This window comes from Pteronotus mesoamericanus, unplaced genomic scaffold (assembly GCF_021234165.1).
Source record: "Pteronotus mesoamericanus isolate MK-2021 breed Mesoamerican mustached bat unplaced genomic scaffold, CSHL_Meso_final scaffold_54, whole genome shotgun sequence".
Classification (NCBI taxonomy): Eukaryota; Metazoa; Chordata; class Mammalia; order Chiroptera; family Mormoopidae; genus Pteronotus; species Pteronotus mesoamericanus.
The window spans coordinates 30,246,731-30,263,632 of NW_026555321.1; the positions used below are offsets into that span (position 1 = coordinate 30,246,731).

General features: G+C 39.9%; 1 protein-coding gene across 1 annotated transcript in view; it reads right to left on the bottom strand.

The window, feature by feature from the left end:
* Positions 1–16,902, bottom strand: part of SYN2 (synapsin II) — a 198,822-nt gene that overhangs the window by 45,323 nt on the left and 136,597 nt on the right. The window contains exons 2-3 of the mRNA XM_054595522.1: positions 1,799–1,856; positions 311–402 (exon numbers count right to left, since the gene is read on the bottom strand). Coding sequence (XP_054451497.1) covers positions 311–402; positions 1,799–1,856 — 150 coding nt within the window. The remainder of the gene's footprint in view (positions 1–310; positions 403–1,798; positions 1,857–16,902) is intronic.

A 16,902-nucleotide genomic window follows, 5' to 3' on the forward strand; every position in this document is an offset into this window, starting at 1 on the left:
TAGGAAAATATATGCAGAGATAAAAGCACAGAGCTGCACTGGTTAAAGTGGGGCTAGAGTTCTGGAACCCTTCCGACCGAAATTTAGTTACCTCTAAGCTCTCAGTCCATGAAGCTTTCTCTCGCATGGAACCACAGCTCCCTGAGGCAGGAGCGGTTTTCTCTGGCTTCTTGTACACATCATTAAGTTCTGCACGCTATACATAGCACTATTATTCCACTTCAACACTTGATTTTGAAACTGCCTCTGCAAGCCAGAGATGGTAGCTTGGAGACAGTAAGAGTAAACCCGAGGACAGAAAGGACCTTACCGTACAACCTTTGTGCCATTCCGGAGTACCTGCATATCCACAGCATAGGTCCCATCTGCATGAGCCACCAGGTTGAGCTCTGAAAATTCTGCCTGGAAAATAACAGTAAGGATTAGGAAGGTAATTTCATGTTATGTCATTTTACTATGGTAAAAAAGTAAATAAAAATAATAGTGAGAGAATAAGTCAACAGTCCTGACTTTGCCAAGTCCTCCACATACCAGCAGCAACAACAACATCCCCACCACCAAACATTTTATTTACAGTTTTCAAGCATTTTTACAAACTGATCTCATTTAACTCATAGCAACCCTATGAGGCAGAAGAAACAGAGATAAGGCACAGTTAAATTACCTTTCTAGACAAAAAACAAAACAAAAGACAATGTTGGCAGTGACAGAAGCAAGACTCAGGTCTTCAGATTCCCAGCCCATCAGCATCCTTTGTGCTACCTCTCTAAGAACAATATGCCCTTTATTAGTTTCAACATAAAAGCGCTAGGTTTTACATTAGGCAAGTGGGCTTTTGTTCTGTTTTCCCCCCAACTAGTTGCATAAGACATTAGGCAAGTTACTTATATTCTCTGAGGGGAATGGTTCTTCCATGTATAAAATGGGGAAAAAAAATTTATCAACCCTGTCTATCTAACAACTTATTTTAAGAAGTGAATGCAGTCCCAGCTGGTAGGTCAGTCGGTTAGAGCCTCGCCCCAGTATGCCAAGGATGCAAGTTTGATCCCCGGTCAGGGCACAAGAGTCAACCAGTGAATAGTAAAAAAGTGGAAAAACAAATTGGTGTTTCTCTCTCTCTCTCTCTCAAAGCAATTTTAAAAAATTTTTAGAAAAGAAGTGAATGTAATAATGGATAGGAAAGTACTCTGTAGATCACAGGATACTGTGTAAGGAGTGATAACTTCTATTGTTACCTAGAAAATACATGCATTGTTTAAACTGCATATGTCTCCCCTACCCAAATGGATCTAATTCCTATTTATCATGTAGCAAAGAATAGAGGAAGATTAAAAAACGAGTCTTCCAGGACTTCATTGCATTAAAACAAGGAGGTGTTCTTTTCTAAGTTCCCTCTGAAGTGTAGCCTAAAGACCAGAGTTGTCACCACTTGAGGCCACATACCCGAATATCAAACATGTGCCTACCCAGGAACAACATGCCACCAATAACGTGGAACTGTGGCCAGTGTCCTGGGAAGACACTCCTCTAAGGTTTTCCTCAGGCTGAGGCCCCCACACTACTTGCCTCTCTATGGACACCATGATAGAAAATCAGGGAAACTGAAAGGTACAGCCTTCAGGACTATGTCTCATAGAGAGAAAAGCCCTGGGGAAAGGGTGGGATGAGGAGACAGCCTGGAACCCAGTGAGGTACACTGCACTCCACTCAGCAGAGCTAGATGGCTCACTCTGGAATGCCAAGAGGGACGGATGATGACTGATGATGCAAATGCAGCTCTGGGTTTCAGGCTGATTACCTGTTCCACTTTGATATCATAATCTCCAAGGACTTTTTTGCCCCGAAAGCACTTGGCCCTGGAAAAAGAAAAAAAACCACATGAATCAGTTTTGTACAAGTGTTTGAGGTCAGAAATTCACAATTACAAAGTTGAGCCTACAGCAGACAGTACTTCAGAATAACAGTCAAGAGATGTGCGATAGGGTTAGAGCCTAACTTTGCAGTTGGACAACCATGACTGAGCGAACGTCAAGCAAACCACTTCCTCTCCTTTTATGCTCAACTTACTCACCTACAAAATAAACCAAAGCACCTTTTTACTCTCGGGTTTTGTAATTTTGTAACATGTCTGGTCCTTTGGCTACCAAGGAAGTCTAAAAGTAGGAATTTCCCTAATATTATTCCTGGTAAAGACAAGGTCAATCTTCTATAGTTTCCTTATCTGCCCCCAACTGCCATTTCACTCTGATTTTCTAGTTAGTTTCCACCTTTGGCATTTTACTTTTAAAGAAACTGTTATCATTTTGCCTCTTTATACCCATTCTTCCAAAAAGAATGGTAGGCTACCAGAAAAAAAGAAGAGGAGGATGCTAAGGAAAGCTACTATAACTGAACACAAAACTTATCCTGTATTTCTGAGAAGTCAAGAAAATGAGTCAAGCTGTTATACAGCACTTATTATCTTCCCATTTTGTCATAGGTCTGGAGGAACCTCACATTAATGCATTAATGGCTTCATAGCCTCATGAAAGCAGAATGTGTTATGCTTATATTTATATCCATTCCTACTTTGTACTTAACCCGCCCACCCTGCTAGCTCTTATTATCTGCCCACTTAGGCTGGTTCTCCATTTGTAAAAAGGGCCTTTCCACCCTGTACCTGTTGGCTAGGTTGGGCTTGCTTTCCCAATGCTTGAAATGTCAAATTAGCATGTTTCACTGGAGATTTGCTAAAGGTCCCTCTCCAAATTAAAGGAATAAATTAACATATCAGGCATCATGTTCTAAGAATTGTGTATTAGTTGCTTTCAGGAACATCTCATTTAATCCTCTTTACAACTTATGAGTCAGGAAGAAAGGTGTTCATTTTTGAGATGAGGAAACCAAGATTCAGAGAAGGAAAATGGCACATTCAAGGTCATAAGGTAAATTAGTGACAGAGTGAGTATTCACACCCAAGTCTGAGTCTAATGCCCATGGCACTGCATAGCACTATTGCCCTCTGTTGATTCATTCTTTCCATCTTTACTCCCACCATTACAGAAACTGTTGTTATGTGTGCTGTACTGCATGTTTTTTTCCCCCATTTTCCTTCTTCCGCTCAAAAGGAACTTGATGTTGTAAGCACTAGTTCCACTACAAATACTTCCGATCCTGGTTCCTGTGAACTATCCAGAATGAGGCCAGGCTATTTCCTTTCATCTCTGGGTTCTGGAACAGTCTGTTCTAGGAAGTTGTCATTTGTCCTTTCCAAGTCCCTGGCCACCCTCAAATTGCTCCTCAGAGGCACTCAGCCATCCTGGAGCTGAATCACTGAAGTCCATCCCCCCACCTCTGCTCTAATTCCTTTCTAAGCTTCATCAGTTTGCTTCTGAGACCCTGTTCAACACTAATAGCTCATCAAGCCCCTAGGGAAGGGGCCTGTAGCATATCCCATCCCTTTGACTACTGTTCCATCTTATTTATGGGCTTAAATAATAGTCTACATATGGCACTATCATTACTCTGCAGACCTTGGACTCTGTAGGTCTTTGTACATGACTATAGAAAGGAGGAACTAGAGTGAATGACTCATGGGGTTCCTTTCTTGTGTTGGTTAGGTGTACTACCTTGCTACCAGCAATGCTTTTCGGATGCTTCCTCCCATTTTCCATCTCAAAATAGCTCTCCATTTATGCGGTAAGTTTCAGAGACATTAACAGTAACTTCTCATACTGTATGATGCCTTGCATTTTTAAAGTACATTTCTTGTCTTATTTGTTCCTTACAACCCTGTGCAGTAGCCAGGTCAGATAGTGGTGTCCATTTAACTGATGGGGAAACTGAAGCCCAAGAGGTGTTAGATAATATACACAAATCACAGAAAAGTTACTAAGAGTTAAGCTTAGAACTAAGAGTTTATATCTAGATGCTGCCAAGTTTTTAAATTCACTCATTTATTTTGTGGGTTTTAAACACTAATATTGAAGTATATTTATAGATTCTAGCTTGGGTTATCTGCCACTTCCTGCACCTGCCCATTTACCAAACTGGCTAATGATACTGTTTTCATGCCTTCTCCCCACCCCCGCCTCTCCAATTATCTTAATGCCTTTTCCTTAAGGTAATTCGTCCTGTTAGAAATCAGTCTGTATTTCCTGGCTCCAGGTCGCTGACCTCTCTTGGCTGAGCCACAATCTTATAAAAAAGAAGCCAAGGTGGCAGGCAGATGGGGCACAGAGCCTTCTCTGGAGAATAAGCATGTTCTCCTAGCTCCTGGCCTTTGGATGATTTGGTTCCAGGTATTTTCATGAAAAATTTTGTACCTTACAAGCAAGTGACAGAAGTACTTCCTGATACTAAGGGCACTGTTAGGAGGCAGTGTGCTAGAACCCAGAAGGGTTCTGGAATCACTTTGGTGGGTATCCTAGCTGTGACCTTTCCTGGCTGTGTGACCATAGGCAAATGGCTTACATTTTCTTAAAAAGAGTGTGTCATATAGTTAAGCCAATCAAAAAGTACATCAAAGGATAAAATGAAAAATAAGTTTCTCCTTTCCCATTTCTCTCTCATCACATATACTCCCCATTATCAGTGCAAGCATATCCTTCCATTGTGGGAAAAAATGTGCATAATTTGTATACGTTTATGCTTCAAATATGCACATGACATCATGCTACATAAACTCTTCTTTTTTGAATTTTGATTTTTATTGAACTTAAAAATACATCTTAGAGCGTGCTGATGGACCTCTTTCTTAATAGTTGTACAAAATTCCACTTGAAGGTCATACAATAATTTAACCAATATTTTTCGGTGAGCATTTAGATCTCTGGTTTTTGGGTTGTTTTTGCTATTACAAACAGTGCTACAATGGCTTACATTTAAGAATATATCCATGAAATAAATAGTTTATTTTTTCCAGCTTTACTGAAATATAATTGACAAAATTGTATATATTTAAAGTGTACCCTATGATGATTTGACATACATATACTTTATGAATGGGATTACCACAATCGGGTTAATTAACATCCATCATCTCACATAATTATTTGTGTGTGTTTATGTGTGTGTGGTGGAAACACCTAAGTTCTACTCATAAAATTTCAAGTATACATACAGTATTATTAACTACACTCACCATGTTGCACATTGGAAGGACAAATAATTCACTGCAGACTTTCTAGTATAAGAAATAGACACTGTTATAGTTTTTACTGATGCTTCCACACTGCCCCCAACCCAAGGAAAAGATTATAGCACTCTCCCTGGTGTTTGAAAGTTTGAGAAAGTTATTTCACCTTCCTTAGTCCTATACCCCTGCCCTGCACATGGAGTCCCTTGCATAAACTGGGGACAAAAAAAGGTGCTCGTTAAGGATTTTCTCACTGGCAGTCTTGTCAAACCAATTCAAACTCATCCCCTTGTGCTCAGTCCTAAACAGAACCCAAGATGTACATCCTTGAAGCACAGACTAAAAATACCGAAGGGTGCCTGTGTTGTCAATTTCCCCCTATTGTAACATTTTCTTAACAAGCCTAGCAGCTGAGGATGTATGTGAGTTTAATAGCTTGGAGCTTCCTTGATGGACCATCTCCCCTCATTGCAAAAATGAGTAGAGGCTTCTAGATTTAACTCTTCTTACTCACGGCACACCAAGCACCCACATTGATTCCATCTACCTGCCAAATAGGGTTCGTGAGACCAAGGAGCATGTTATCAGAGACTTCTCCACTAAGGCCACCTCCAAACAGCCTAAACTAGACAAGCCCAACTTAAATACTCCTCTTTTATGCATGGCATAATGGAGAAAGGTCTACAAACAAGAGCCAGGGGAGCTGAGTTCAGGCTTAGTTCCACCACTTCTCAGCTCTGTGATTTTGGGCAAGTCACTGCCTCTCTGAGCCTGTTTCCTGAAACATAAAATAGAGCTAATAATAATAGCAAATACTCACTATGTACTAACCACTATTCTAAGTACCCTCAGTTTATAATACTTGACTCACAGGTTGTAGTGAAGATTTAATGAGGCCAGATGAGAATAACTTACATTAAAGTGTTAGAAACTCTGAAATGCTATGCAAATATTAATTACTATTAGGAAAATGCAAAAACATTTATGTACCAGGTATTATTGCTGTTTTACTATTACCACAGCCAACACAGCTTCTTCCTCTTCTAAACTTTCATCCTACTTATTGTTTGCTCATACTTGGCTCATAGCATCATCATCTAAACTCAGTTGTCTAATAATCTGTGACACACCTTTCCTACTCCCAGCCTCAGACCACCAGACTATGTAATAATGCTTCAGAGCAAGGACATCCATAAGTAAGTGCTGAATTTTCCAAAACATTTTGGATTTTAAATATTAATTATGTCCTGATGTCAGATTATATACTCTGAGTTAAGGCCTGTACAAATATAACCATTGTATCTATAATAATTTCCAACTCCTTCACTGAGCTGTGTACTTAGTAAGTTCACGATCAGGGCTTGCTTATTGACTGGAGATGTTAGGAATTATGGGTTTGGCTGGACAAGTGTAGAAAACCGGAAGAGGCCACCATCAGGACTCAGTGGATTGAGTCTGTCTCTGCAGACCCAGCGATCTTCTCCTCTGTTCTTGCATATCCACATCCCGGGGTGTCATGCTCTTTCTTCTCTATCATTCCATACATGAAAATTTGTTCTTAATCTCCATCCATCCAACTGGAACTAAAGGACCTAAAAAGAGCCTATAGTGTGAATCTTCCCTAGGTGACTGAGGTTTTCACAAGGATCAAAACCTCAAGCTAGAAAATGAAAGTACCAACAATGCATTTGCAGGCTCCAGAAGGCACTTAGGGAGGAGAAGGCTTTCTTAGCACTCTGGAACCTACAGCATAATAAATACTTAGCACTGGTCTGGACACTTATCTTTAACAGGGTGCTTAGTCTCTGGCTCTCACTGTCTCTAACTCAGGCCTTGATCTTTTAGCCAGGCACCTTTAGGTATCAAGAAGTCAGGAAATAGAGGGTACCCATTTTCCATCCTGTACCCAAAGGGTAAAATCAGGGCTTCTGGTCTTGAAGAGAATTTGTGCGCATCTGCTGCCACCCAGTGGCAAAATGTCTATGTACTGGAGACATGGTTGCAGTCCCAGCTGGCCCAGGGTCATCCCTCCAGGTGCTTATTTGCTACTCTGACAAAACATGACTGAAAATCAATGGTTTCTTAAAAGTGTGTGTCCACACATCCCAAGATTAGATAGTTGCCCTTCTGCAGTCTATAGAAAAAGGGCTGTGGTTTGTCAGTAAACTCAGCAACAATTTATTGAGCACCCAGTGGTAGGTGCTGGAAATGTCAAAATGCATTAGCAGTTGCCAAGTAGAGAAAGCACAGTCTAGACATGGAGACCAATATCCATATGGGTAATTGCTAAGGTCCCTTTTAACTCTTAGGATTTATAACTAGTATTCATATTCTCACCTTTCAACTTTTCCCCTTAAAAATATTTACAACACAACTAAACCAACAGGAAACAGTTTCATATAGCTCAGAAAGATGTAGAGTGAAAAGTGAGTTTCTTTTACCTTCAACAAGTTCACAGGTTAGTGGATAGTAGAAGCATAAATAATGATCTTAATACAGAGTATATAAGCTGTGGCAGGAGTACAAATAAGGGACTGTGGGAACCCAAAGTAGGGAGTTCTCAACTGCCTGGAGAAGTTTGGGAAAGCTGAGTTTTAAAGAAGGAGTAGAAATATGCCAAATAAGAAAGAGGAAGCAGAATTGAAATGTGCATGCAAAGGCACAGAGGCAGTGAGAGCACAGAGCAAGGCAGCAGACCAGGTGACCACAGAGGAGATCACTCTGGGCTGAGCAGTGAGAGTTCAGTCTCTGGAGAAACAGAAGAGACAGACTTGCAAAGAGCTTCAAATGTCAGGCTGAATAGCTGGGACTTAATGGTTAGCCTGCAAAATTTTTTTACAGACATTTTATTATGAAAAACGTCTACCCTTAATAGCTATTAACATTTTGCCAATCTTTTTCATCTATCATCCTCAACTATTGCTGCTGAGGCTACTGTTTGAGTGTTTCAAGGCAAATCCCAAATAATGTCATTTCTCCTGTAAAATTTTAAGTGTTATCTCTAACTGATAATGACAAGCTTTTTGTTTTGGCAAAACACATATAACAAAATTTTCCACTTTTAAGTGTATAATTCAGTTGCATTAAGTACATTCATAATGTTGTGCAACTATTATCACTATTTCCAAAACTTTTTCATCATCCCAAACAGAAACTCCAGCCATTAAGCAACAACTGCCCATTCCTTTCTCTCGTCAGTCCCTGGTAACCTCCAATCTACTATCTTTCTATAAGTTTGTCAATCCTAAGGTAATGACTTTTTAATAATTATTTAATAATTAATAATTTTATCATCTTTTTTGAGTCTATACAGGCATACCTCATTTTATTGCACTTTGCAGATAATTGCATTTTTATCAACATCAAGGCAAGAACTTCCACCAGCAAAATGAAGGTTCGGGTGATGGTTGGCATTATTTATCAGTAAAGTATTTTACAATTAAGGTATATATGTTGTCTTTGTAGACATCTTAATATTGCACACTTAATAATATAGTGTAAACACAACACTCATATGCATAGGAAAACTTAAAAAATTGTGCAGTTTGCTTTATTGCAATATTCATTTTATTGCAGTGGCCTGGAACCAAACTCACAATATTTCTGAGATATGCTGTACTCACATTTTCCCAACTGCCTCCAAAAATACTATGAAAGAGTTTTAAGCAGAGAGATGGCATGATCAGATGTGCCTAAGATCTGAGAGGCCATTTTGTCTACAATAAGGAAGAGACTGGCATGAAGTGAACCATGGTTCAAGGTCATTTGGAAGCTGGTGCAGAAACTAGACTTTAGACTGTTTAACTGGTACATGGCAAACCAATAGTTACTGGACAGCACTCACCTGGCAATTCAACTGATCATTTGATCAATTTGGCCTAGAACTTAGAATCTAGCTGGGAAATGACAGTGTTATTTAAAAATAGGATTTAATGAAATGATAGAAAGTGGTATAGGATTCCTACTACAGATGTTCTGGAACAGTGACATAAATGAGACCTAAAATAGTCAGGTAAGGCCTTACATTGGTAAAGGAGTTCTTTTCTTAAATTTGGACTTGTTATATAATTCATGAACCATAAAACTTTCTTTCATACATGGAGAAGAAATGTCTGTTATGGATAGCTGATTTAGGAAAAAGAAAGAAAGAATAGAAAGTGAACACTGTTCTGGATAAAAGCAACATTCTGTAGCTAGTCCTTCATTTTATTAATTCAATGATTAAGTTGTTAAATCAAAGGCTCTGCAACTAAGGCACTTCTTAGAGAGAAAACAAGCTGCATGGTGTCTTAGTTAAAATTCATATGAACGATCTGGAAGAGAATGCATGGGAAAATTGCCAAGTTTGCAGATGGCATTCAGCTCTTCCAGGGATTAAAATGCCAAGCTGATTAGGGATAAACTGAAAGATGATGTAGACGTGGGCAGAAAAGTGGCAGAGGAGTTTTAATGTGACTAAGTGTAAGAAAACATATTCAGGGGAAATGATCTTATCAGAGGATAATGAGTGTTCAACTACAATCTTGTAAAGGAACCTAAAATGGCAAAAAATTGTTTTCTTAAGACATCAGTCCTGTGAGATGTCACAGACAAAACACAAAAAGGTCAAGAAAGTGAAAGGTGAAAAAATGTTGGTTATCATCAGAAAGTTTACTGGAAAACCAACATAAAAATTTCTTACACTCTGACCAAGTACAAGCCTTAGTACTTTCATACTGTATTTGTGATATAGAGTATCAGGTCCACTAATCTATACATAAATCACATGATAGAAGTAGAAATGGCCCAAAGAAAAAGAAACAGAACCAAATAAAAAGGATTTGATTTTAGAAAAGACTAAAATAACGAGTCTTTTTTAGTCTGTAAAGGTAAAGATCCAAAGGGGAAAGAAGGGTGTGGAGGAGGGAAAGAGAACACTGAGTGACTGTATGCTTCGTTCTCTCCAGATAACCAAGTTAATCTTACTGTATTTCTCGACTTACATAAACATCATCTCAGTGTTACTAGTTTTATAGGAAATGGAGGCTCAGATAAATTAAGTGACTTGTTTAATGGTAGCAGTTAGTAGATAGCAGAGTTAGCTAGTAAAATTAAAATTCAGCGCTTCTGATGATCAAGTTTAGAGACTGGATATACTTCTTTAGATGGGACTGTGCTCTATTCATTTTTGTATTCCCAATACCTGTCCTACTGTTTGGCACACAGTATATCTTCAGGAAATGTTTATGGGATTATTGAATTGAAAACAGCTAGACATTTGGAGTTTAATATCAGAAATGGCAACCATGCACACTCTGATAGAGCTTGGGCTTGTAGATCTCTGGTGATACCAACTTAGTCCTCCGGAGTTTCTAAAATTCCCTCAAGTGTTCCAAAGGAGGGCTTCAACAGCCTTAGGTGGCAGATGAGACCCTTTAAGAAAAATAGCAATCTCAAAGCCCTAAAAATGACTAATTTCTGAGTAAACACCCCAGCTGTGACTTCAGTTGGAGACAGCAGATCATTTTCTCTGAGCAGATTTTCTGAAGGTCTCTATTTTGGGGAATAATTAAATGATGTACTATCACAAGATAAGATTATCAAATACAGGAAAAAAAAAGAATCATGTATCTCAGAAGAACACATGATGGGAAGATTGGATGTATTTGTCTGTAATTATAGTGGAGCTACAGAACAGAATGCTTTGGAGTCATGGGACAGATTCTCTTTCCATGACTGGCTTATAAAATTAAATCAGGCTGATTTGATATTGGAACAAAGTGGGTTAGTTATAAAGTTTACTTTGGAGAAACATCAAGCAAATATAATTTTCAAAAGATATGGATTTATTTTATGCCAGATAAATAAGGTTCCTAAGCATTGAAAAATACCCAAGTTTAACTCCAGTGTAGGGTCACAAATCATAGCTATTATCACCACTACCCTCAAAGCTGCACAGTTCTCTCCAGCAGTCTAGTACAAAGAAATGTGCTCTATAATCTGCCCCCCCCATTTATTTCAAACTTACCTTCTACTGTTTCCCTTGCAAGACTGCTGCAGAGTCTTTATGCGAATTAGAAAAAGGCAACCCTTCCTCTAGGTGGACACACGCCTGACCCAGGGTAGTTGGCTTGGCAAGCAGAATGTGGAGCTGTGTTTTACCTCCCACTTGTCTCCTCAGTCCATGCCCTTGTGCTGTAAATGACCTGAAGAAGCATATGTAGAAACCCCTTCCTATTACCATTCAGTGTCTGTTTAATACCAGACACTGAATGGTAATACCTGTACCTACTGTTTGGGTAATCCCAATACCTGTCCTACTGTTTGGCACACAGTATATGTTCAGGAAATGTTTATGGGATTATTGAATTGAAAACAGCTAGACATTTGGAATTTAATACCAGAAATGGCAGCCATGCACACTCTGATAGAGCTTGGGCTTGTAGATCTCTGGTGATACCAACTTAGTCCTCTGGAGTTTCTAAAATTCCCTCAAGTGTTCCACAGGAGGGCTTCAACAGCCTTAGGTGGCAGATGAGACCCCTTAAGAAAAATAGCAATCTCAAAACCATTCAGTGTCTGAATGGTAATATTACATCAATCTCCCATTCATACCAACTAACTCTTGTTAAACTAATGGTTCTGTGCATTGGTCCACATAGAAACCACCCCTTTCTCACAGCGGCCAAGATATGGAAACATCTAAATGTCTGTAAATGGACAAATAAAGAAAATGTGATATACACATATAATGAAATATTCAGCCTCAGGAAAAAGAAAAAAAGAAGGGAATCCCGCCATCTGCAACAACATGGATGAATCTGGAGCACATTATGCTAAATGAAATAAGCCAAACACTGGAAGATAAATATGCAAGATCTCACTTATATGCAAATCTAAAATAGAGTAGAAGCAGTTGTCGGGGACTGAGGGAGGGATAAATGAGTGTTGGTCAAAGAATCCAAAGTTTCAGTTATGCAAGGTGAATGAGTTTTGGAGACATAATGTACAGCATGGTGACAACAGATAGCAATACTATAATCTATACTTGAAATTTGTCAAGAGTTCTCAGCACACACATGCAAAAGGGTAATCTCAAAGGCTTTTTATGTATCTATTAAGGTCATGTTTTTCTTATCACATGTGCTGGTGTGGTGAATTACACTGATTGATATTCAAATACTACATGAAACTTGAGTTCCTGCAATGAACCCCACTGGGTTTTGATGCATGATCCTTTTTATTTATCAGGGGATCCAATTTGCTAAAATACTGTTAAAAATTGCTGTGTTTATGTTTACTGAAGATTTTGGTTTATGATTTTCTTTTCTTGTTATGTCTTTGTATGGTTTGGCATCAGTATAATAATGCTGGCTTCATAGAATGTGTTAGGAAATAAGCTTTGGCGAAGCTTGAATTTTCTCTACAATAAATGGGAGAATTCAACTGTGAAGCAATCATAGATTTTCTACTTTTCTTCCAGTCTTTGGATCCAAGGATAAATCTTGCTTTATCATATAATGTTCTTTTTAATATGTAATTGGATTCCATTAGTTAATATGTTATGAAGAACGATTGCATCTAGATTTGTACGTGAAATGGAGTAAAAATCATTTTCTCATTGCTCTTATCCAAATTATTGTCACGGCTACTCTAGCCTGAACAAAACTGATGGAGAATCTTCCATTTTGTTTTCTGGTACAAATTTTATGAATTATCTTAGCATTTATCCTAAAGCTTATTAAACATCACATGAAAAGTAATATTTTTTAAAAAAGAAAATCGCCTCTCTCCTCAGTAAGGTCCAAAACAAGTTGTTTCCCTTATAAAATCTTCTCTGTACTCCTCTCCTGCAGTGGCTTCTCTTTCCTCTGAAAGCTTAGTGTGAAATGCATTCACTTGTAAATAGACACAGCCTAGAATCATTCACTGATTTCTCATTTACAGGAGTGGGCAAAAGTAGGTTTACTGTTGTTCATAATAAATAATACAATATTTAATAAATAATAATACAAGAAGAAATTCTGTGTTTTGTGTACTCACAACTGTAAACCTACTCTTCAATCCCTGGATATGTGCCTCTTGCTCCCTACTGTATCAGACACCCCTGAGGGTGCACACTGTCTTACACTTTCTTCCTAGTCCACAACCATTCACCCTGACACTCACCCCTGCCTAATACAAAGCACAGTTGGGAGAGTTAATTTTATGTGTTAACTTGACAGGGCCACAGTGTTCAGATCATTGGCTAAACATTATTATTGGGGTGTTTGTAAAGGTGTTTCTGGATGAGATTAACAATTGATCAGACAGTGTAAAACAGACTGCCCACTCCCAATGTCAGTGAGCTTTATCCAGTCCATTGAAAGCCTTAATAGAACAAAAAGGGGGAGTAAGGGAGAATTTACTCTTTCCATCTGACTGTCTTTGAGCTGGGACATCCCTCTTCTCCTGCCTTTGAACTTAAACCATAAGCTCAGCTCTCCAGGATCTCCAGTTTGCTGACAGATCTAGGGACTTCTCGGTCTTCATAAGTGTGAGAGCCAATTTCTTACAAAAAATCTTTCTCTTTTTCTTTTTTTCCCAGTTATTTATTCATTTAATATATATTTTATTGATCATGATACTACAGTTGTCCATTTTTTCCTCCCCTTTATTCCCCTCCACCCTGTACTGCCCCTCCCTCCAGAATTTCCTCCTCCTCCCCACCTTAGTTCATGTCCATGGGTCATACATATAAGTTCTTTGACTTCTCTATTTCCTATATTATTCTTAACCTCCCCCTGTCTATTTTGTACCTACTATTTATGCTGCGTATTCCCTGTACCTTTTCCCCCATTCTTCCCCTTCCCCCTCTCCCCCGCACCAGTCTTCATTTCTATGATTCTGTTCCTGTTTTGCTGTTTGCTTAGTTTGTTTTTGCTTTTTGGGTTCAGTTGTTGATAGTTGTGAGTTTGTTGTCATTTTACTGTTCATAGTTTTTGATCTTCTCCTTTTTCTTAGATAAGTGTTGGGAAATGCCTGGCCTGGTTTCAGAAGCTGTAACCCTGCCCACAGGCTGGAGGGCCCCAAGGTGGGAAATATTCAGGAGGCCTTGGGAAAACAGGCTCCTGAGGAGACTTGGCCTGTCCCCTCTGGCAGGGGCATAGCCCCTGCCTCTCTGCTTTGCCATGGAGGGCCAATGGCCAATGATGGGTAAGTTACCTTGCGCTGAGGTAAACAACCTAAGACAGGTATTAGTCAGTATTGGCAGCAGACAAGAAATTGGGGGACACGGAGAAGGGGCAAAAAGGCCCCCACATCTCTCAGCTTGGCTTGGACATGGCCGGAGTCCTTGCTGCAGCTGAAAAGCAGTCTCCTTATCTCTTGGTGGTTCCCTCCCCTCGCCTGACTCAGGTTTGAAACAGTGCAAGAAAAACAGCCCTAAATCAGATCTGGTGGGTCCCAGGGTAATCAGGCCTAAAAGCAAATTCTTTAGAGTGTGCTCTGTTCCTCCCTCAGATCTCTGGTCAGCTCATGCTGCAAAGGACCTTTATTTACACCCCCTACCTTGTTAAGACATTTACTTTATTTATACCCCTTACCTTGCATCGTTAAGACATTTACTTTATTTACACCTTTTACCCTATATCTTTAAGGAGTTTTTAAGTCTACTTTCCCCTTATCTATAGTCTCCACTGTTGATTCTAGTCTTCTCTCGGACCCATGTAAATCAGTGTACTTCTGTCACTTGTCTTCTTAAAAGTATCATATATTCACTGTGAAACTTACCATACTGATGTAATGAGATAATGTATGCATTACTGTTACATACCCTACTGATAAAATTTTCAATAAAAGCCTTGGCACAAAGGGCAATGGGGTCTTCCCCACTAGAGGGATGTGCCATGGCCTTCTCCAGTAAGAGGGAAGTGTCCCCGTCTGCTCTCCCGGCAAACAGAGAAGTGTTTGTGATGTTTTGTGTTTATTCTCCCTCATCCGTGACAACCCCGGGATGGGCTCTGTGGGTTTCAGAGCCCTGCTCCCACCTCAGCTGGCCCCAGCAGGTTTCCCTCAGGTTCAGGGAGCGCTGTGCTCTCTGTGGCGCTCCCCCCACGGTGGAGTGCCCCCTGTTGCTGCCACACAGTGCGACAGATAAATCCCTTTAACATTTCATATAATAAGGGCTTGGTGATGATGAACTCCTTTAACTTGACCTTCTCTGGGAAGCACTTTATCTGCCCTTCCACTCTAAATGATAGCTTTGCTGGGTTGCGTACTCTTGGATGTAGGTCCTTGGCTTTCATGACTTTGAATACTTCTTCCCAGCTCCTTCTTGCCTGCAAGGTTTCTTCTGATAAATCAGCTGATAGTCTTACAGGAACTCCTTTGTAGGTAACTGTCTTCTTTTTTCTTGATGCTTTTAAGATTCTCTCCTTATCTTTAATCTTGGGTAATATAATTATCATGTGCCTTGGTGTGTGTTTCCTTGGGCCCAACTTCTTTGGGACTCTCTGAGCTTCTTGGATCTCCTGGAAGTCTATTTGCTTGGCCAGATTGGGGAAGTTCTCCTTCACTACTTTTTTCAAATAAGTTTTCAATTTCTTGGTCGTCTTCTTCTCCTTCTGGCACCCCTATGATTCAGATATTGGAAAGTTTAAAGTTGTCCCAGAGGTTCCTAAGCCTCTCCTCATGTTTTTTATTCTCGTTTCTTCATGCTGTTCTGGTTGAATGTTTATCTCTTCCTTCTGCTCTCAATCATCAATTTGAGTCCGGTTTCCGTCCCTTTACTGTTTGTTCCCCGTATATTTTTCTTTATTTCACTTGGCACAGCCTTCAGCTTTTCCTCCATTTTGCGACCATATGCAACCAATTCAGTAAGCATCCAGATTACCAGTGTTTTGAACTGTGCACCTGATAGATTGGCTATCTGTTCATTGCTTAGTTCTATTTTTGGAGCTTTGATCTGTTTTTTCATTTGGCCCATATTTGTTTGTCTCAGCTCACCTGTTATGTTGGGAGGGGCAGAGCCTTAGGTATTTGACAGGGAGGGGCAACCCAGGTCGCTGCATTGTGATGCTGTGTGGGGGAAGGGTCTGAGAGGGAACAATGTCACCTGCTTGGCTTTTGGCTGGCTTTCAGTCACTTCCCCTGTTACCCACAAGTGAATTGAGCCCTTTTAGTGCTGATTCCCAGGTGGGTGGGTTTGTGTACATTCTAGGATGCTGTGGGTCTCTACAATGGACTCTTCTGGAAGGCTGGGAGTTTCTTCCACTGTTGCAACCCCCATAGGGTTTTACCTCCAGAGGTTTTGAGGCTTTCTTTTCCCACACTGGAACCCTGGATTGCTTGGTGTGTCTCAGTCCCTAGATGTTCCTCATGGTTTATCCACAAGCAAATGTGGGACCCCTGGGTCTGCCAGCTGCTGCCTCTCCCACCCAGTCCTCCTGCTGCCACCTTGCTGTGGATCCTCTCCACCCCTCCTACTGGTCTAGGTGAATGTTTTTTCTTCAGCTCCTTGGTTGTCGGATTTCCATACAGTTCAATTTTCTGGCAGCTCTGGGTATGTTTTTTTTTTTTTTAATTTTTTGTCCTTCTTTTGGTTGTGCAAGGTGGCAAAGTGTATCTACCTATGCCTCCATCTTGGCTAGAAGTTGTCTCTCTTTCTATATATATCTCTATTCCTTTTAAATATCCCTATAGCTATAGATAGATGATAGATAGATAGACATATAGATAGACAGATAGATGATAGATAGAAAATTTACCCTTGAGCAACACGAGTGTCGAACACGAGTGCTGCACAAAAATCCATGTGTGGTTTTAAC